At 44.2% G+C, this 21,767-nt stretch overlaps 1 protein-coding gene across 1 annotated transcript; it reads left to right on the top strand.

Moving 5' to 3' along the window:
- Window positions 1-7,081: 7,081 nt before the first annotated feature.
- On the top strand, window positions 7,082-19,521 carry LOC139278602 (microsomal glutathione S-transferase 1-like). The gene is made up of 4 exons (XM_070897570.1): window positions 7,082-7,167; window positions 7,306-7,445; window positions 13,777-13,877; window positions 16,312-19,521. The coding sequence occupies exons 2-4, from the start codon at window positions 7,329-7,331 to the stop codon at window positions 16,556-16,558; spliced, it is 465 nt and encodes a 154-aa protein (XP_070753671.1). The 5' UTR covers window positions 7,082-7,167; window positions 7,306-7,328; the 3' UTR covers window positions 16,559-19,521.
- The last annotated feature ends 2,246 nt before the right edge of the window (window positions 19,522-21,767 follow it).

The following is a 21,767-nucleotide window of genomic DNA, read 5'->3' on the forward strand; positions in this document are numbered from 1 at the left end:
GGTGGGGTGGGGGCGCAGGGGAAGTGTGGGTGGGGGAGGTAGTGGTTGTTCAATGTGTTCAAACATCTCCGAAATTTCTATGATTTTTTTTTAATCGGATCACTCCTTCTTTGGAAAGAATGGGCCTTAGATGACATGACTAAACACAGTAACAATGGATGTTTTTCCAGCACTATTCAGTTCCGCAATTTGACCAGTGAAAACCAATTAGTTGGGCTTGCTTTTCCAAATGTTCACTGGGATATTGCAGTGAATTGTCGTGCAATCTCTAATATGACCAAGCATTTCGACTCATGCTACAGGGGCTGAAATTGCCCCCCGCCCGAAACAGGGCGCATCTATCGATTTTTAAGTGCACCGTCCGCCCCAATACATGGGGTGGACAATTCGGAGAAATTCAGCTCTTTGTTTTTTTTTCTGCGAGGTGGATGTGTTGTCGTCAATGGTGCGGGGGTGCGGGCGTGACAGAGAGGCCGTTGATCCGAGTCATCAGCGCAGTGCTGACACGTCACACCATTAAAGGGGAAGGCTGCTGCGAACTCTGCAGCCAGTTTAGTGGCAAACACTGAGCCACCAGGGAAGGTTTCGGCTGGGACAGTGGCTCGGGACCCAAGAAGGGGTGCCGGGCTGCCTGTTGGCGGCCCGGCCGAACCCATTGCCGCCATTGTTGGGCCTACCTGGCAGTCGGCCGACAATTAAAATAAAATGGCAGCCGCCGCAGGGCGCCCTCCTCTTTAAGGGCGGACACGCCGCCCAGCCACAAGAAGGTGCCCGCCGGGAAAACTGTCAGAGGTACCGACCGGCGGCCAATCCGCTCCCGTGGGGCAATTTCACACGCATGGTGGAAAGGGGGTCATCGTCGGTCGGTAAGGGGTCGATGGGGCGGCCAGCCGCCAGGAAAATCCACGAGGGCAAATTTCAAAATGGCGGCCCCTCCGCGCCGATCAAGCAGTGAGCGCTTACCGACCCATGACTGCCACTTTCAGGCGGCCATGGCTCTTATTGAAAGGGGCAATTTTGGCTCCATCGAGTATTTGTCTGACAAGACTGCCATTTCCCTTTGATTTGCACAAGTTGAATTGTTGGATTAAAGAAAGTATTAATGTTTCTATTTGAACCATATTGTGAAATTCCTATTTGTAAAATAGACCTTTTGAAGTAGTTTTGTTTCATCTGGCAAGCTCTTATCCAAATATCCCCGAATGTAATTCCTGCCTATGTTACTATGTTACATTATTGCTGCTGCACCAACTGGAAGTGATTTTGGATGCACATTAACAACTCTCAACACCACTGAGCACAAGTCCTGACATGTATGGGAACCCTCCAGGAGGGTGCTTAACATGTGCATTGTAATCCTATCGGCACCTGGAGCTGGCCTGGCTCCTTAAATGGAGGTTAAGGCATTAAGAGCTATTTATATTACCACAAGCAAAGTCCACCTGTTTGTTTCTGGTCTTGTGTCCATGCTCTATTTGCCCTTAAAATGTTTAAATAACAAGAACTTTTACTTAGTGCCTCTAACTTCGTAAAATGCCCCATGGCATTTCACAGGACTGCAATGAGATAAAAGTTGGCACCAAGCCAAAGAAGGAGATTTTAGGTAGGTGACTAATGTTTGGTTAAGGAATGTCTTAAAGGAGGAGAGAGGTGGAGATGCAGAGGGGTTTAGGGAGGGATTTCCAGAGCTTAGGGCCTAGATTGTTTTGGAGAGCTTTTTGTTGTCATTCTATTTTACTTTGTTATCCAGAGAGGACCCAACGCCTGACAGATCTTGAATTTTCCATTGATGGGAGCCTCCCTACTCTCTCTGCTCACTACCCATATCAACATGTAACCACACATAAATCGTCAGAGAGCTGCTGCAAGTTTTTCATATCCACACTGATAAAGCACACTTACATATTTCTTTATACACATTTTGGCTACAGAAAGAAAAAAAAACAACAGCTAGTTTACCTTAATCTTTTCAGTATTTTTTTCCCTCTATTCATTCCTGGAATGTAGGCATCACTGGCAAGGCCGGCATTTATTGCCCATCACTAGTTGCCCTGATGTGGTGGGATGAGCCTTTGTCTTGAACTACTGGTAGCAGTTTGATACAACTGAGTGGCTCGCTAGGCCATTTCAGACGTCAACCACTTTGATGTGGGACTGGAGTTACATATAAGGCAGACCTGAACAACGACAACTTGTATTTATATAGCACCTTTAATGTACTATGTGTTAGTTATGGCTCAGTGGGTAGCACCCTCACCTCTGAGTCAGAAGGTTGTGGGTTCAAGTACCACTCCAGAGACTTGAGCACAAAAATCTAGGCTGATACTCCAGTACAGGACTGAGGGAGTGCTACACTGTCGGAGGTGCCGTCTTTCAGATGCGATGTTACACCGGGGCCCCATCTGCCCTCTCAGGTGGATGTAAAAATCCTGTGGCACTGTTTTGAAAAAGAGCAGGTATGTTATCCCCAGTGTCCTGGCCAATATTTATCCCTCAATCAACATTAACAAAAACAGTTTATCTGGTCATTATCAAAAAGCTATTTGTCGGAGCTTGCTGTGCGCAAATTGGCTCCTGCATTTTCTACATTACGACAGCAACTACACTTCAAAAATTGTACTTAATTGGCTGTAAAGTTTGATATGTCCAGTGGTCAAGAAGGGCGCTATTTAAATGCAAGTCTTCCCTTTCCTTTTAGTAAAACATCCCAAGGGTCTTCATAGGAGCACTATCAAACAAAGCTTGGTACCAAGCAATATAAAGGGATATTAGGACATATGACTAAAAGCTTGGTCAAAAAGGTAGATCTTGAGGAATGTCTTAAAGGAAAGAGAGGTAGCGAGATGGAGAAGTTTAAAGAGGGAATTCCAAAACTTCGGGCCTAGGCAGCTGAAGGCATGGCCACCAATGGTAGGGCAATGGAAATCAGGGATGCACAAAAGGCTAGAATTGGAGGAGCACAGGTATCTCAGTGGGTTGTAGGACTGGAGGAGGTTAGAGGTAGGGAAGGGCGAGGTCATGGACGGATTTGAATACAAGGATGAGAATTTTAAAATCAACGTATTGCCAGACTGGGAGCCAATGTAAGTCAGGGAGCACAGGAGTGAACAGGACTTAGTGCGAGTTAGATTATTGGCAGCAGAGTTTTGGATGAGTCAAAATTTACGGAGGGTATCTAATTAATTAAAGATCATTAAGGAACGAGTTAGTTTTTTTTAATAACAATCCAGCTGCTTAAGGGTTACTGATATTAGTTTATTATTCCATATTTTTAAAACTGAATTCAAATTCTCAAACTACTGTGGTGGGATTTAAACTTATTCTCTGGATCACTAGTCTAGTAATATAGGGCTCAATTTTGGCCCACCCCTTTTTTCGGCACACTTACCGGAGATGCGCCGCTTTCCTCCATTGATGAGTGCGCCGAAAAAAATCACTCCCCACTTTGGCCACTGTCTGGCCTCTCCTTAGTCGTTGTGCAGCGTGGCCAGTCAAGCCAAGGGCGGAGCCAGCGTCCTGCGCTGAAAACAGTGCCGGGACATCTGCACATGCGCAGTGGAGTGTCCGCGCATGTGCAGTAGCTCCTCGCCCTCAGCCTCTCTGTGTGTGTACTGCAGCCGATGTGTGTGTGGGACCCGATGCCCACCCCTAGCCCTAGCCAAGTGGCCTCCCGGTGCGATCGACTTCAGGTTTGAAATTTTATGCACTGTAGCTATTTCTGAACTTTCTTAATGGCTTGTCATTTTCCTGTACTTTTGGATATTTTGAAAAAATTATGTAAATATGTTTTGTCTCTTGTGAATAGTGTTGACCATTTGTCGAGCCTATTTACCTGGTGCTATTGTGAAAGAAGAACATAAGTGATGGAGGAACACTGAGAGAATATCTTATTTGTTGAAGTAGACTTTATTTAGATAATATATATGGGCTCAATTTTGGCCCAATAGAATCATTGCAAACAAATAGTTGTTTAAATTAGTTGTGAGATTAGGGCAATTTAATTCAACTATCCTTTACTTCTTTTATTTTTGTAGTTTAAGCTTCCATGGATGCTTCTGTTGTATAGTAAATTAACTTTGCGAAGTTTGTCCTATGATGTCCTGTATCATCATCATAGGCAGTCCCACGGAATCAAGGAAGACTTGCTTCCACTCCTGAAGTGAGTTCTTTGGTGGCTGAACAGTCCAATATAAGAGCCACAGACTCTGTCACAGGTGGGACAGATAGTCGTTGAGGGAAGGGCTGGGTGAGACTGGTTTGCCTCACGCTCTTTCCGCTGTCTGCACTTGATTTCTGCATGCTCTCGGCGTCGGGACTCGAGGTGCTCAGCGCCCTCTTGGATGCACTTCCTCCATTTAGGGTGGTATTGGGCCAGGGACTCCCAGGTGTCAGTGGGGATGTTGCACTTTATCAGGGAGACTTTGAGGGTGTCCTTATAGCGTTTCCGCTGCCCGTCTATGGCTCATTTGCCATGAAGGAGCTCCGAGTAGAGCATTTGATTTGGGAGTTTCGTATCTGGCATGCAGACTATGTAGCCTGCCCAGTGGAGCTGATCGAGTGTGGTCAGTGCTTCAATGCTGGGGATGTTAGCCTGGATGAGGACGCTGATGTTGGTGCGCCTGTCCTCCCAGGAGATTTGTAGGATCTTGCGGAGACATCGTTGGTGATATTTCTCCAGCTACTTGAGGTGTCTACTGTACATGGTTCATGTCTCTGAGCCATACAGGAGGGCAGGTATTACTACAGCCCTGTAGACCATGAGCTTGGTGGCAGTTTGGAGGGCCTGGTCTTCAAACATTCTTTTCCTCAGGCGGCTGAATGCTGCACTGGCGCACTGGAGGCAGTGTTGGATCACGTTGTCGATGCCTGCTCTTATTGATTGGAGGCCCCCGAGATATGGGAAGTGTATAGCTGTTTGATCCTATTCACATTCTTTAGTCAAGTCATTAAGTTCTGCTGGCCTCCCACCCCTATCCCAGGCCAAATAGCCTCCGATATACCTACCTGCGCTAATTTCTTAACTCTCCGCAAGGGTTTTCTGAAGTGGCCACATACACTAGCCTAAGTAGATTTGCAGTAACTATTAGCTGGCCAAATTGGCCAAAACTGACGTAGCTGGCTGGTACCGCCCCTTTTGAGAAAAAAAACGCAACTAAAAAAATCCTAACTAACTCACTTACTCTGGCGCAAATTGAATGTGCAAAATGGAGATTTTTAAGATACCCCAGAAAAATCAAGTTGCTCCAAAAAATACCGGAGCAACTCCTGGCCAAAATTGAGCCCAGAGCCACTATGTTACCGTACCACGGTTTGTGCCTCAGTGGAGCTGTGCTGTGTCAGAAGGGCTTTTTAATTTTAAAAATGGGCTGCATAATTAGTTTTATTTCCTTGTATTGGTGGGTGCAAACATTAATTCATTGCATGAGATCCAGAGAAATTCACTATGACAAGATCAACAATGTCCCTGAAATTGCTACACCATTTAAATTAAAAAGTAACTTTATATGCAAAAGTTCATGTCACAAGTTTGTGCCAGAGCTGACAAAGCATCTCAGATGTTGCAAATTTCTCAAGATGTGGAGGCAGCATCGAAAACAAGTTTTCACAATAGGTAATTTTGAAAATGGTCCTGTTTGAAAATGCCCGAGTGTATAAACTTTTATTAGAGAACATTGTCCTTGTTATTCTTGGCAAGCTGCAAAATAATCATTCGCCAACCGGAGCTGCCAACATCAGTGACATGTCAAAAAAAAGTGTGTTAAATTGCAAATACATTTAAACAGAGAGATTTGTGTCCTTTTCCTTGAAATGTATCAAAGTACAACAGCAGCAATTCGGTAGGGATCTTATACAACTCTTTTAGTTGATCAATTAGGAAGATTAACCCTTTAACGCAAGCACTCAACAACAACAACTTGTCTTTTAACATAGCAAAGCGCTTCATAGAAGCATTAGTAAACAAAATTTAACACCGAGCCACATAAGGAAGTATTAGGGCAGAAGGGATAGGTTTTCAGGAGTTTCGTAAAGGAGAAAAGACAGACAGAGAGGTATAGATGAAGGCATGGCTGCCAATGGTGGAGCAATTAAAATTGGGGATGCGCAAGAGGCCAGAATTGGAGGAGTGCAGATATCACGGAGGGTTCAAACGTCAAATCATAATTGCCGCCCTTTTTATAGAGGTACCACAAACAATGAATTCCAAATCCTAATTTTTAAAAAACTTTTCAAATTATAATATTATTCCTTTTATCTACAATGCACTCCAGTCCCTCTGGCTGAGGAGAGAGTGCTACCCACTGAGGCACTGGCTGACAACTGACCAGGGGAACAGGAGTATCCAACATTCCTCAACTTGGGGGTTCAGATTTACTCCCTCTTTCCACTGGCATCTAGTAACATTGCCAGAGTAGTCACTGTTATATCAACAACAACAACTTTTATTTATTTAGCACCTTCAATGTAGTGAAACATCCCAAGGTGCTTCACAGGAGTATTATGCGCTAAAAATTTGACACCTAGCCGCATAAGTAGAAATTAGTGCAGGTGACCAAAAGCTTGGATACAAGAGGTATGTTTTAAGGAGCAGCTTGAAGGAGGAAAGAGAGGTAGAGAGGTTTAGGCAGGGAGTTCCAGAGCTTAGGGCTTTAGGCAACAGAAGGCATGGCCACCAATGGTTGCGCGACTATGATCAGGGTTGCTGAAGAGGGCAGAATTAGAGGGGTGCAGACATCTCGGGGGGGGGGGGGGGGGGTTGTGGGGCTGGATGAGATTACAGAGATAGGGAGGGGCGAGGCCATGGAGGGATTTGAAAAGAAGGATGAGAATTTTGAAATTGAGGCGTTGCTTAACCGGGAGCCAATGTAGGTCAGCGAGCACAGGGGTGATGGGTGATCGGGACTTGGTGCAAGTTAGGACATTGGCAGCCAAGTTTTGGATGACCTCAAGTTTACCTAGGGTGCAATGTCGGAGGCAAACCAGGAGTGCTGACTTAATAATCATTTCGTAACTGAGAAATGCTCTTGTGTTTAGTGGGTGGTTGCAGCTGGGAGACGCCCCCTATGAGGTTATGGTCCAATGTCCGGTGGAGTCAGGCGCAGTGGCTCTGATCCGTCACTCAGTTACAAACAGTGCGCACACAGTGTTGGAGCGGAGCGAGTAAAGCAGGTCTTTCAATATATTCTAAATATAGAAATACAGACATTTTCCGTTGTAATTATTGGGTGCAAACTTTACCATTTGCTTTCGGTGCCCGAGTGAAACTAAGGCGCGATAGTTTTTTTTAAATTGTACTTTGTTTTCTAGCGTTTCTCACCCTGGGTTTGGAAATGTCGGAGTTGATTAACAGCGAGGTTTTCCTCGCTTATTCGACCTACACCACCATCGTGCTGCTGAAGATGATGATCATGGGACCCCTGACGGGCTATTTCAGGATGACTCGGAAGGTAGGCTCAACAACTGGAGTTAAAGTAAACTGCTTTAAAACGGCAGCTACCCCCCCCCCCCCCCCCTTCCTGGTTTTATTAAGCTATTTCCTGAAAATTGCCCGCAGACATATGTGTTGCAATACTGAGCGAAACTTCTTGGACCTGTGAGGGATTTCGACTGCCAAAAGGGCTGTGTGGATGACCGTGCACTTTCTGCATGTACAGTACTTCCTGCTTCTGTCTTGCTGTTTTTCTGTCAGGGTCAAGCTAGCTCATTGCAACCCTGTTTCTTCTCATTAGCTCATTCTCCCCATGTGACTGACTCCCAGCTCTGTCCTACTGCCCCTAGTGGTAGTCCGTGCCCACCTGATCTGTGAACCGTGGGTGCCACACTCTCTCAATACCCAGCTCCTGCCATGTTCCTGGCTGTTTTGAAATGCTGCTGCTGGCTGGACCTACCTTTAGCCGCCTGCCAAGTCTCTTGTACATGCAGATAAGTTTTCTTCCATCCCCTGGGTGTTCCCAGGTGCTGCGAGCCCCCAAATGTCCTTGGTCTCTAAATTGTCAGACTGCTTGTCTGACATCCAGTACTGGATGAGCAGAAATTTTCTCCAATTAAATATTGGGAAGACTGAAGCCATTGTCTTCGGTCCCTGCCACAAACTGCATTCCCTGGCCGCCGACTCCATCCCCCTCCCTGGCATCTGTCTGAGGCTGAACCAGTCTGTTCGCAGCCTAGGTGTCATATTTGACTCTGAAATGAGCATCCGGCCACACATCCGCAGCATAACTAAAACCGTCTTTTCCTACCTCCGTAACGTTGCCCGTCTCCGCCCCCGCCTCAGCTCATCTGCTACTGAAACCCTCATCCATGCCATGTCTAGTCTAGACTCGACCACTCCAACGCACTCCTGGCTGGCCTCCCACATTCTACCCTACTTAAACGAGGTCGTCCAAAACTCTGCAGCCTGTGTCCTATACCAAGTCCCACTCGCCCATTACCCCTCTGCTCATTGACCTACATTGGTTCCCGGTTAAGCAATGTCTCTATTTCAAAATTCTTATCCTTGTTTACAAATCCCTCCATGGCCTCGTCCCTCCCTATCTCTGTAATCTCCTTCAACCTCATACCCCGAGATATCTGCGCTCCTCAAATTCTGCCCTCTTGAGCATCCCTGATTTGTAACTGCTCAACCATTGGTGGCCGTGCCTTCAGCTGCCTGGGCCCTAAGCTATGGAACTCCCTCTCTAAACCTCTCCGCCTCTCTACCCCACTTTCCTCCTTTTAAGACGCTCCTTAAAACCTTGTGGCTCGGTGTCAAATTTATTTGTTTTGTCTTCTCATAGGCAGTCCCTCAGAACTGAGGAAGATGCTTCCACTCTAAAAACGAGTCCTTAGATGACTGAACAGTCTAATATGAGAGCCACAGTCTCTGTCACAGGTGGGACAGATAGTCGTTGAGGGAAAGGGTGGGTGGGACAGGTTTGCTGCACGCTGCCTGCGCTTGATTTCTGCATGCTCTCGGCGATGAGACTCGAGGTGCTCAGCACCCTCCCGGATGCACTTCCTCCACTTAGGACGGTCTTTGGTCAGGAACTCCCAGGTATCAGTGGGGGATGTTGCACTTTATCAAGGAGGCTTTGAGGGTGTCCTTGTAGCGTTTCCTCTGCCCACCTTTGGCTCGTTTGCTGTGAAGAGGTAACACTAATGTGAAGCGCTTTGGGATATTTTACTACATTTAAAGGCACTATATATAAGTACAAATTGCTGTTGTCTGCTCCCACCTTCCCACCTCTTGCCATAACCGAGAAGTGCTACAGTTTTGCGATCTCGATCACCAGCCAAAAAATTGTTTTCAACTAAGCTAACTTTAGGACAGAGGGGAGGGGAGATTGTTGGGAAGACTGAAGCCCCAAAAAGGGATGGGGGAGGTTGCAAACAGTGCATTAGAGCAGGCGAAGGACCACTCCCAGCAGGTCTTTGAATATATATATTCTCCTGAACTCCTTCATCCTCAATGCTACCAAAATCTGGACTTCCTCCCATATTCAGTGAAACCCATCTTTCTCCATATTGCTATCCTCTTTTCCAATCCTTGTGAAACTTGGGACCTGGAACTAAGCCCCTTGTATCCAGATTCTGAGACTCCTCTCCTTCCCTGCTGCCAGATAGAAAATCATCATCATAGGCAGTCCCTCGTATCGAGGATGACTTGCTTCCACGCCAAAAAGGGATGAGTTCACAGGTGTTTCAAATGAAGGACCTAATATTCCAGATCCTGAAGGATGGAAGATGCCTGTGCGTGGACTTTTTTAATGTGTGGTGGCCGTTGCACACCAGCCACCACACGGGCTTGACCGAGCTAGGTCTTGGTCCAGTGGCAAAGGTTACCCAAGACGACTGGAGACCTGCTCTGCTGCATGGACCTAGTGTGCACATGTATCGCAGTGTGGGCTGGCCCGTGCTGCTCCTGGGCCCTCGCCTCTTCTGGCCCCGAACTCTCTCCTCTCCTGGGCCCCGGTCACTTCCATCTACAAACTTTTGCCGCTCCTTCGCCCCTCCTGCTGTGCCTGCCCGCAGCGCAATCAGCGACCTGGCTTCACAGCAGTCGCCCTCCTGCAGCAGCAAGCGCTGCTCCCTGCAGTGGTATGCTGCTGCACTTTGCTCCCTCCAGATATAAAAATACATTTGCTGATTGCTCTTACACCCTGAAATCTGAAACCACCCCTCCCCCTGCTCCACATCTACAGATATAGCCATCTCTCCATTCCTCAGTGCTCCTTTCCAGCTTTTCAAAAGTCCTGTTGCAATTCAACTCATTAACTCCCCCTCTGACAATTAGCATTCCCTTTCCCCACATTCCTGAGCCCACTCCAGTGCATAATTTCATCCAACCCCAGGAATCTCTTTCAACATCCTTTCCTCTCTTTCTCCCTGCCCCTCCCCCTCCCCCTCCCGAATAACATGGTTCTTTTCTTCTTGCGCCCCTCCCCTCCAATTGACATGTTTGATAAACCTAATGACCCCAGCATTCCCTCACCCCAGAAGCTGTGTATTCCTAAACTCAGTAACACCTGCAACCCTGAATAATCTCCCCAAACAGTGCTTCCAAGCTCCAGTGTTCCATCAGTTTTACCAAGTAGGATAATTATTCCCCCCTCTCCCTAACTAAGCCCGGGACACCTCTTCCCTCCTGCCCCCGCCCCATCGTGGTGCTACACACCACCCACCTCAATCACATTCCTATTTCTTTGTTTTCGAAAAGGCCAAATCTAAAAATTGAGTGCATATGTAAATCTACCTATAATATCAGTGATTTGCATTTTTCATGGAAAAATTGTCAAATCAGAAAATCTGTTTTCCAAAATAGTAGTAAAAAATCCCAGGATACCACCTGAAAAAAAATGCAATTTGGCTTATTTAATCAGAGTAAATCAGTAACTATCATAATACATTGTATATAAAATGAAACGTTGTGTCCCTGGACTCTGAACAGTGCCATAGACAATAGGCATGGTTTGATTCTCCAGTTACAGATCCATTGTGTGAACCAGAATGTGAACTTGTCTGTTTTTAGATATTGATGGATGAATGTGCATTTTTATTTCATGGCTTTGTATATACTTAAACCCACCAAGCAGAAGTATGATCATTTGGGGAGTAGGGAAGGACAAAAAGAGCAACATGTAACTGAGGCCAAGTAAATTTAAATGGGAAAACACCCCATCTCATTTATTTCCATTCCTCTCTTGCCCCCCTCCCACCCGAGTCCATGATTGTGCCTGGGCACAAGTGATGACTATGTTCTCCTCCTCCCTCCCCCAAGTGATGCTGCCATGTTTCGGCACCCAATCTCTAAATCGTGACATTTTCTCAATTAGCTGAACTCGCCGCTTGCTGTACACTGAAGCTTGTTAATTGTCATGTAAAGTGGAGGCCAAGGAACAGGATTAGAAAACCAAGAACTGGAAAAACTGGCTCCATAATTTAGAAGTCTAGTGAATTTTTAATTGTCTTGCAGACGAGTATCACAAAGTGATGCTATTATAGGGCATGAACTGGAATATATACTTAAATGTAAAATAAAAGTCACACCTGCGCAGTCTATCATAAAAAGGTGAAGGTAATGTGGTTTGGCAGGTGCAGTATTACAGAATAACCTACTTGACTTTGATTGTACAGTTTCTACAAACACATTTTTGATAATGTTAAAGGATCACGCCTGGTGGGTATACTCAGAATTGGAAATATTGGGCCCAAATTTCCCCAACTGCCTTTTCCAGCGCACACTCCTGCGATGCACTGACTTTGTGCGCTCAAAACGGCAGCAAAAAACTTACTAACGATTCTGATCGCTCTGCTGTGTGTCCCGGGTCCTGGCGCGGTTTTTCTCATGGAGTGGGGGGCAGAGCTACAGCCCTGCACCGAAAACAGTGCTGCCAGCTGCGCGCATGCGCAGTAGTGTCTGTGCACATGCGCAGTAGCTCCTCGCCTTCCCATCGCATCCTGCAGGTTGTGAGCCAGACCCAATGCTCGCCGCCCCTAGCCCTGGACGAAGGGCTTGCCAGTGCGTGCTGGAGTCGGTGCGTTCTCCCGCTGACTTCCCGGGCCAAGGCAGGACAAATTTTAATTTTTTATTTATTATTGATGGTTTTTGTGCTTCTTGAATGTTGTTGTTGTGAAGGTATTTAGTGCTTTGCAAGGTCCTCCGTGCTTCCCTCCTCTCTCTCTCTCTCTCTCTCTCTCTCTCTCTCTCTCTCTCTCTCTCTCTCTCTCTCTCTCTCTCTCTTCCCCCCCCCCCCCCCCCCCATCTCTAACTACCTACGCTGATTTCTTAACTCTCTGCACGTACGCTGGCCTGTTAGTTTTGGAGCAACTATTAGCTGTCCATATTAGCTGTCCAAATTGGCTTAAATGGCCAAAACAGGAGTAGATGGCTAGTAAAGCCCCCTTTTGGGGGGAAAAAAAAATCCTAACTAACTCACTTACACTGGTGCAAATTAAATGTGCAGAATGGGGATTTTTAAGATACTCCAGAAAAATCAAGTTGCCCCTGGCCAAATTTGGGCCCATTTATGTGTAAATGAAAATGACTTGATTGCTAATAACTGCTACTGAGAAGTTCAGTGTAGCTCTGAGCAATATCCCCTTAATTTCAGGGGTCCTTTACAGCTGGTTTGCCAGCTTTTTAATAGTCAAACCGAGCATGTGCGGTACGTTAAATGGGCTGTTAAAGGGGCCGTGTGGCCCCCAAGAAATTACAGGAAACATTGGTCCTGAGTGGAAAACAATCACTGTTCAATTTCAGCTCCATCTTGTGTTTGTATAAACTGCCATGATTACAATAAAATCGCCCTCTGAGAAAAGGACACAGTTACTTCTTGGTCAGCCATGTGAGCTGACACATCCTCTTGGTGGGAATAAAGAACTGCATTCACTGCTATTTTGAGCCAACTAGAACATATTGGAGCATTTGTGTGTTTTGAGCAATTCTGATTTAATTGAGTCGATATAGATGCACACAAATACATGAACTATTTGGTTGCTCAATATCATTAAAAGGTTGCCATTGCTGTTTGATTTCATAAGCAACTAAAGTCTCATAACAATGCCTTGCTTTGTCTTTATATCGAGTGCCTGAGCTAAAACTTCCACATGTCCTTAATTTTGTGCATCAGTGTGTCCCATTAGTGGACTTCCTGTATTGTTGCTCACATTAAGTCAGAACATGTGCTGTTTTATAATGAACAATGTATTATATAAAGAGGATGTTTACATCTCTCTCATCCCAATCCAATAAGGGTGAAGTGATTGCTTTGCTAAGGTAGAGGTATGTTTGACCTGGCATGTCCCTTTTTAAAGTGCCCGGGGGTGCGGGTAGAAGCTCTGCACACATGCACAAGGACAGTTAGAAACTAATTGCAGGTTCTTAGGAAAGTTTGTATTTCGATTGCAGCTGCTCTTAAATTACTAACTCCCCTGTTTGGGGCTGAAATGTTAGGTTATTAAGTTTAGCAGGCAATTTTTTTTTCATTGTGATTTACTTTATGAATGATATTTGAGCTAATAAGGTGCTTGTGTGATTTTATATGCACTAAATGTGCGTATAATACGATTTTTAAGGTAGTGGTTCAGACTTGGTTGTGGATTTAGAAATAGATCCTGGTGCTGTCCTGTGTTACACGAACTGAAAACTGGTTATCTTCCAGGAGACAACAAAAGTGTAACACCATTTTTTAGATTCACACATGTCGAAGAAATGGTTTATACTGTGGCGACCAGTCTACTTTTATACAGATGTGACCCAGTCTATTGGCATGTAATGTTTTCTAAACAATTTGTGAGCAGGTGTTTTCCAATCCTGAAGATGCTCGGGCACATGGTGGCAAGGATGAAGAGACCATGAAAAAATATCTGAGGGTTGATCAAGACGTGGAGCGTGTGAGAAGGTGAGGCTTGTTACGGGGTTGAAAAAAAGTAGTGACTTCAAAGTAAACATTCTTATCTTCACAATTTTGCTTTCCTGTTTTTCATGCCCACAATTAATCTCATTTTGAGTGTCAATTTTACAGCAGATTAATAGTCATTGAGCAGCTGGGATCACTAATACTACTTAGTATATATTCAATGAGCATTAGGTGCTTTGATAACATTATTCATCTAAAAATATTTGATAAACTATAACGAAACATGTAGCTTACATTGAGTTACAAGGTTGAAGGGTTGACATTTTCTGCATCCTGAATAGGCATTTCATGTGTGTTTATGTATGGGTGAAGTTCTGGTTGGCATGTGCTGGTTCCATTTTTGGCGTGTTATTTTAGCTGGTAGCAGACTCTTGAGTGACAGACTCTGGAAATGAATAATAACGCATTGAATGTAAATCTGGGTGAGCTGATCTTTGTGTTATATTGGCCTCCACTGCAAGGAATGAGGTTTAGTATAAATGTTGCATGTTGTGAAAAATGCTGAGAACTGCTCTCTTTCCCCTAATCACTCCTATAAAGCTGCTTTTGGTCACCTGTCTTACTTTCTCCTCATTTGGCTCAGTGTTTGTTTGACGCTCCTGTGAAGTATCTTGGGATGCTTTACTATGCCAGTTGTGCTGTAGATAGTAGTGCCACATTGGCAGCATCTGTATGGAAGTGAAGTGGGAGGTGTGGCTGAGGTTTTCTCAAAGGCTGGCACATTTTAACTAGGTGATACAACTTTTGGCCTTCGTATGGAGTGGCAGAGGTAAATCTGGATGTTGACTCCATGGTATAGAAGCAATATTTGAGATTTCAATGGCCTGTAGTTCAGGAATCAGAAGGTGGTGGCAATCACTTTCAATGAGAGGCGGATCACATGAGTGACGTACCCTTCATTCGTGTAGTAATTCTATTACGACAAGTTTTCATTCTGCTATTGCCTAAATGGAATCTAAAACTGAGGCAAGATCTTCTGACTTGCATTGTAAACTGAGTATTGCATGAAATTTTCCCCACTCTGTTCTGTCTCATTTAAGCGTTCTGTTAACTCCAGTTTCCAGATCTGCTGAAATATCAACACCTATAATCTGCCGCTGTCTTCTCTATTTTCAGACTCTGAGAGCCCTGCTGTGTGTGTTCTGTTTGAGGTGCAGTTTTTCCAGTATTAAAAGGTTCATGTCTCTATTTTTGGACTCGTGTCTCCCAAGAGGATTTAAAAAAAAACCTGTATTTGCATTTACATAGATTGTCAAGTCAACTGTGTTACTGTGTCTTAACCATTTAGGAGCTTGGTAAAGGATATTGTGGAAGTCTATAGAGGAGCCAGAGCTGATGGGTTCAGCTGCAAGCATGTGGCCTATACCTTCGAATTGGCCATAGCAGCAAAGGGGGGGGGGAAGTTACGAAGGCCTTACTTCTAGTCATTTGCAGCACATCTGATCATTCTACAGCTGAAGCGATTGGGCTTTCCCCACAGGTGGTCTGGAAGATCAAAACCAGGGATCTGGATTGTGGGTCCAATTCTATTTTGCTTGACTGCTCTAGAGGGTGCACTCACAAGAACTGCTCCAAATCTCTCTCTTTAAACTCTTAAGATCCCAGGTGTTTGCAACCACTGAATGCACAGTTTAACATTTTGTTTTAAATCCTATAAAGCCAACCTAATGGATATGTATCTATCTAACTACCAGTTGAGGAGATGAATAACATACTTCATACCTTACTTTTAAAAATTATTTTATTCGTTCATGGGATGTGGGTGTCGCTGGCAAGGCCAGCATTAATTGCCCTTGAGAAGGTGGTGGTGAGCTGCCGCCTTGAACCACTGTTCTTTCTAGCAGTTTGGTGCAATTGAGTGGCTTGCTGGGCCATTTCAAAGGGCAGATAAGACATTGCCGTGGACCTGGAGTCATACACAGGCCAGAATGGGTAAGGACGGCAGATTCCCTTCTCTAAAGGACATTAGTGAACCAGATGGGTTTTTACGACAATGCAATAGTTTCATAGTTTTATGATTACTGATACTAGATTTATTTAATTAACTGAATTTAAATTCCCCAGCTGCTATGGTGGGATTTGAACTGCTGTCTCTGGATTAACTAGTCCAGTAACATAACCACTATGCTACCATTCCCTGGGCTTATCACACAGTACATTCTTTCTGCAGCTGATAAAATTCAACCGTGAAAATGTGTCGACTCCCCAATCTGTCTTTAATTCTGCGTTTTCCCCGCACATTGATTCTATATTCCAGTGTTCATTCTACCTTTGAGTACCTCATTTGTATTTTTCAGTATTAACAGTACATTTTATTGCCTTCAGTCCATATTTCATCAGTGTAAGGATGGGATTGTTAACTTCTATTTCTTCAAATCAAATCTTGGTGTTTGCTGCTTGTTTCTGCTCCCTGCAGATGTCATCAGAATGACCTGGAGAACATTGTTCCATTCATCGGCATTGGCCTGTTGTACGCCTTCACTAAACCCAACCTGGGCATGGCTTTACTGCACTTTAGAATCTTTGCTGGTTCCAGGATTTTCCACAGCATTGCGTATCTGGTTCCCTTTCCCCAGCCATCGCGAGGCTTGAGCTGGATTGTTGGTATGGGGGTGACCTTCTCGATGGCTTATCGAGTGCTGAAGGCAGGAATGCACTTTTGAATGGAAGCAACTTTTGTTTACATAGTGTTCTATAACTAAGCTTTTTTTTTCCTCATTCCACTCTTGCACTTCCTGAAGTGTAACCTCAGTAATAGTGTTTAATTGTCAAAAATGAAGGGAGTATGGGCAGGCAAACCTAAAATGTCCTTTCTAAGCCAGGCTTAATTTTGTGGATGTGTTACTAGCCAGTGGCAATTTTTTGTCTTTTGTTTAAGTGGATAAACCTGTTTGGGAAGCTGCTTTTAATTGCAACTGTTGGGAGTTTGATATTTATTTGTCGATTTCCAGGGTTCATGCTATTGCATCAGTCCTGCCACAGTGCATGGTTGATGCCGTTTGACCTGTGGGGCTACAGAAAACTGATTTTACACCATGTCAGGAACTGGCTTATGGAGGGCAAGCTTACCGAATCCAAATTTAATTTAAATACCGTGCCTGAACTTCGGCCAGCGTCACGTCCATGTGTAGTTCAAAGTTACAACAACAAAGTGTATTTGCAAATATAGCGCCTTTAACATAGTGAAACATCCCAAGGCGCTTCACAGGAGAATTAAGAGATAAAAAATTTGATACCGAGCCGCATAAGGAGAAATTAGGGAAGGCTTGGTCAAAGGTAGTTTTTAAGGAGCGTCTTGAAGGAGGATAGCGAGGCGGGGAGGTTTACACACGGAGTTCCAGAGCTTGGGGCCTAGACAACAGAAGGCACGGCCACCAATGGTTGAGCAATTTATAATCGGGGAATGGGAGAATATTTGCACTCCCCTAAAGACTAGGCTTGACATCTATTCACTGAAGATTCCAAACTTGTTTTTGGGTAACTTGACCCTCTAATGTGTCTGATTCATTAGTTTGGTTTGCAGGAAAGTAATCATCGAGCGAGGTCCACACTGCGAAAACTACACTTTTACACGCCCATAACTCAGCATTTGGGATTAGGACAGTCGGTTTAACAATGTAAATGTGGAGGACACGGATTCTGTTTTCCCACAAAACAAATTACAGAAGTGGCAAATGTAAAGGTACTTATTGGAGTGCAGTAGTTAAAAATACAGTACCTTGTAAATTCTAGTGCTGTTGAGTGTTGTCATGTGAGCATGGTCAGGAATTTGTATTCCTGAACAACACCCTCTATTGCCAGCAAGTGACCATTAGAAGAGTGAATTGGGGCACATGTGCTATCTACCATCAATCTGAATACCCTTCCCAATCTGGACAAAACCATTGTGAAAAACTTTGTTGGATTAACACTGGTGAGAAGAAGTTCGAGATGGCTGATCTAATACTGTACAAAAGACCCAGAAAATCATACAGTATCAAAAGAACATAGTGCAAATTTAACTTGCTACTCTATAAAGTATCCCTTTTGAAGAACTTTTTCTTGTGTGTCGAGTATTGCTCTCCTGTTCTCTCAAAAGGGTTTTACAGTGCAAATGTGTAACTGGCAACTGATGCAGTTTTAGTGGGGGTTTTACTGTTTCGGCCCATAGTTCTTGGGTGTTACTGCTTAGTACTTTAGAGGAGAGATGGCCAGAAGCACTGACTGGGACCAAAGGATTGCAGCTGATGTAATGCTGGGGTGAGTGCAGGATGGGATGTGATGCTGGTTGGGCAGGTACTGATGGTGCCTGCTGCTGATAGAGAGGGAATGTCAAAAACAGGGACTGGACCCGGTGGATGGAGAGTGGCAATTGTGGATACAATGCTTGTCTCCGGCGTGGAGTGTAAAGCAGCAATATCAGAAACCGCATCGATGTTGTTTCGATCTTGCTTTGACCGTTGAACTGCTGTCACTTTTTATCCCGGACGCGAGCAATTAGTGTAGCATTAAGTCGGGAGTGTAGAGGTATGAACTTTCTGGTTTAGTGGATGCAAAGTGCATCGTTCTTATCTAATGTCTGAAAAGTATGGATTTCAGATTAAATAGGGCCGACTGTACAATGTGTCAAAACCAGAATGATCCCACCCATTGTGTTCCACAATCTGTGGCTATGTAGCATTTTAAAATGTAACAAAGTGCTGTGTGATGTTGTCTTAAAATGCTGTTATCCTCACAATCCTGTTGCTGTGTCAGTCTCTGTGTATTCCTTGTGAAACTTGTTGCATCGCTTGAAAATTTATACATCGCTAATGAACAAATCATATGTGTACACTACACTAAACCTCCAAATGTATTACGAGTGAGCGATGATTACAAGGAAACAGCTGGTCAACGTGTTCAAAGCAATGAGGGTTTTCCACAGTAAAATCCCCTTCATGAAGCTGTTGTCGCAAGCTCTTTGAATATGGGTCAGAAAGGCTGAGAGCATGACAGACTTGGTGATGAATGGAGAGAGAACCAGTCAGTAGAAGTGTTCTGTAACCATGGCTCGGCAGATTTACACATCCATTAGTTAAGCCATCCAGATGATCCCAGCATTGAATCCCAGCCTCTGCTGAGGTAAGCGATTTTAGCCCGTGCTGATGGACACTGTTGGCCTCTGGTCTCCTCCTCTTTACCCCTCGCCCCCCTCCCCCCACCAAGCCATAGGAAAAGGAAGATGGGCCAGGATTCCTGGTGTAGATCACCATTGTGCTGCCTCTGTTAGAAGTCCTTTTGCATGTATATTGGATGTGATGCCACCACAGTTGAACAGCCCACATTCACTTGGGTGACAAATGGCCACTTGTGCGAGGGAAGACTGCATCAATGGCACTGTGTCTCTCCCTGTCCCCAAGCAGGGAAGGCAAGGAATAAAAACAAATTACATTTAAGGCATTTATTCAGTTGTAATTGAACAATTTTGCTTGAAGTCAAAACTTTTTTTTATTGATGAGAGTTGCTAATAAGTTCTGTTAATTTTAGTAACTATTTGCATGTTTGCTTTAAAGGGGAATGTGGTTTCTGTATTTCTAACAATTTTCTTATAATCTCACACTTTTCAAAATGTATTACACTTTTTGTATTAATAAACTCTTGAAATAAATCTGTGTTGTCATGGTCGTGTTTTGATTAAACCGGGACCTACCTTTTTAGCTGAATTAATTTAGGTGCCAATGGAAAAATGTCAGACTATACATTTAGTTCAGTATAAGATGGGGTGGTTTATTATGAAGAAAAGTGATAGCGAACTATTAAAATGCTGAAAGCACAGTTTTGATGCAAAAGCAAAATACAGTGGATGCTGGAATCTAAATTAAAATCAGAAAATACTGGTCAGGCAGCATCTATGGAGAGAGAAACAGTTAATGTTTCAGGTCGATAACCATGAGTTCTGACGAAGGGTCAGTGACCTGAAACCTTAACTCTCTTTCTCTTCATAGTTGCTGCCTGAACTGCTGAGTATCTCTGGCATTTTCTCTTTATTAACACAGTCGGATTATGAGTCGTGATTTTCTGAAGCAGCTAAATTTTAACCTAGTGTTTATTGAATGTATTATTTCATTAATTTGAATCTGTGTTCACGTCAATACTGCTAAGGTTGTTGACTATGTTGGCGTTCTGTAACAGTGCCCATCAAATGTCCAATAATTTATGGTAATGGAGGCTTAAACAGAAATGTTAGGATATAGAAATCAAAGATAGGTTCCATGAACACTCATTGATGTTCAGTGAAACATTGGTAAGATCACCTGGGGACTGTTACTTAGGTTTATTTACAAAAGGTGTTGGGGTTCAGTGACGAGCATTAACAGTATGGGATATTACTCAACGAAGACTGGTTGAGGAAACGGATTGATTCTTCGGAAAAGGAAGATGGAGAATTTGGTTCAAGTTTTAAAAAATCATACATTCATGCGGTAGGCCTGGCCAGTTCAATGTGCTGAACTCGGATAGCAGTACATAAGATAACGTAAGAAATAGCAGGAGTAGGCCATTCGGCCCCTCGAGCCTGCTCCACCATTCAATAAGATCATGGCTGATCATCTACCTCAACTCCACTTTCAAGCGCACTCCCAATATCCCTTGATGCCTTTTAATATCGAAAAATCTATCGATCTCTGTTTTGAATATACTCAACGACTGAGCCGCCACAGTCCTTTGGGGTAGAGAATTCTCCTTATCTCAGTCCTAAATGGCCGACCCCTTATTCTGAGACTGTGACCTCTGGTTCTAGACTCCCCAGCCAGAGAAACATCCTCCCTGCATCTACCCTGTCAAGCTCTAAGCATTTTGTAAGTTTCAATGAGATCACCCCTCATTCTTCAAAACTCTAGGGAATATAGGCCTTGTCTACTCAATCTCTCATAGGACACTCCACACCCCACCCCCCCCCCCCCAAAATCCCAGGAATCAGTCTGGTGAACCTTTGTTGTACTCCCTCTATGGCCAGTATATCCTTCCTTAAGTAAGACCAAAGCTGTACACTATGCTCCAGGTATGGTCTCACCAGGACCCTATATAATTGCAGTAAGACATCTTTACTCTTGTACTCAAATTATAGAGTATAATTACAAACCGAAGAAATGTCAAATTAATATATTACTTGAGAAGCATCCTCATTGTTGGACTGTGGAATAATAATGGTGCTCAGTCAATTACCAGTAAAATCGCCTGAGCCAGATAGAGGCAGAGCGAGAGAGAAACACAGGTGAGTGAGAAAAGGAGACACAACTAGAGTACAACAGGTGAGAAAAACAAAGCTGAATAAGAGAACCGAAGCAGAAATATATTGTGGAGTTTTATTTATTTGTTGACGTGATGTGGGTATCACTGGCAAGGCCAGCTTTTATTGCCCTTGAGAAGGTGGCGGTGAGTTGCTGCCTTTAACTGTTGCAGCCCGTGTGGTGAAGGTACTCCCACAGTGCTGACTTTGTTATAGCGGTTTAATACAACTGAGTGGCTTGCTAGACCATTTAAGAGTCAACCACATTGCTGTGGGTCTGGAGTCACATGTAGGCCAGACCGGGTAAGGACGACCGATTTTCTTCCCTAAACGACATATTTGTGAACCAGTTGGATTTTTCCGGACAATCCGGTAGCTTCATGGTCACCGTTACTGAAAATCACTTTTTATTCCAGATTCATTTAATGAACTGAATTTAAATTCCCCAGCTGCCATGGTGGGATTTGAACTTGCGTCTCTGGAGTGTTAGTCCAGGCCTCCTGATTACTAGTCCAGTAACATAACCACTATGCTTCCGTAGCCTTCAATGGAATGAATAGTGACCATGTAAAGGCATCCTTGGAGTGACTGATAATGAGTGAGACATAAGAGCTGGAGTTTGCAAA

Source organism: Pristiophorus japonicus, chromosome 13 (assembly GCF_044704955.1).
Source record: "Pristiophorus japonicus isolate sPriJap1 chromosome 13, sPriJap1.hap1, whole genome shotgun sequence".
Taxonomy (NCBI): Eukaryota; Metazoa; Chordata; class Chondrichthyes; family Pristiophoridae; genus Pristiophorus; species Pristiophorus japonicus.

Coding starts and splice junctions, on each gene's coding strand:
- LOC139278602 (XM_070897570.1), top strand. CDS start 7,329: ATGTCGGAGTTGATTAACAGCGAGGTTTTCCTCGCTTATTCGACCTAC. Junction 7,446..13,776: donor ATTTCAGGATGACTCGGAAG/GTAGGCTCAACA, acceptor ATTTGTGAGCAG/GTGTTTTCCAATCCTGAAGA. Junction 13,878..16,311: donor GACGTGGAGCGTGTGAGAAG/GTGAGGCTTGTT, acceptor TGCTCCCTGCAG/ATGTCATCAGAATGACCTGG.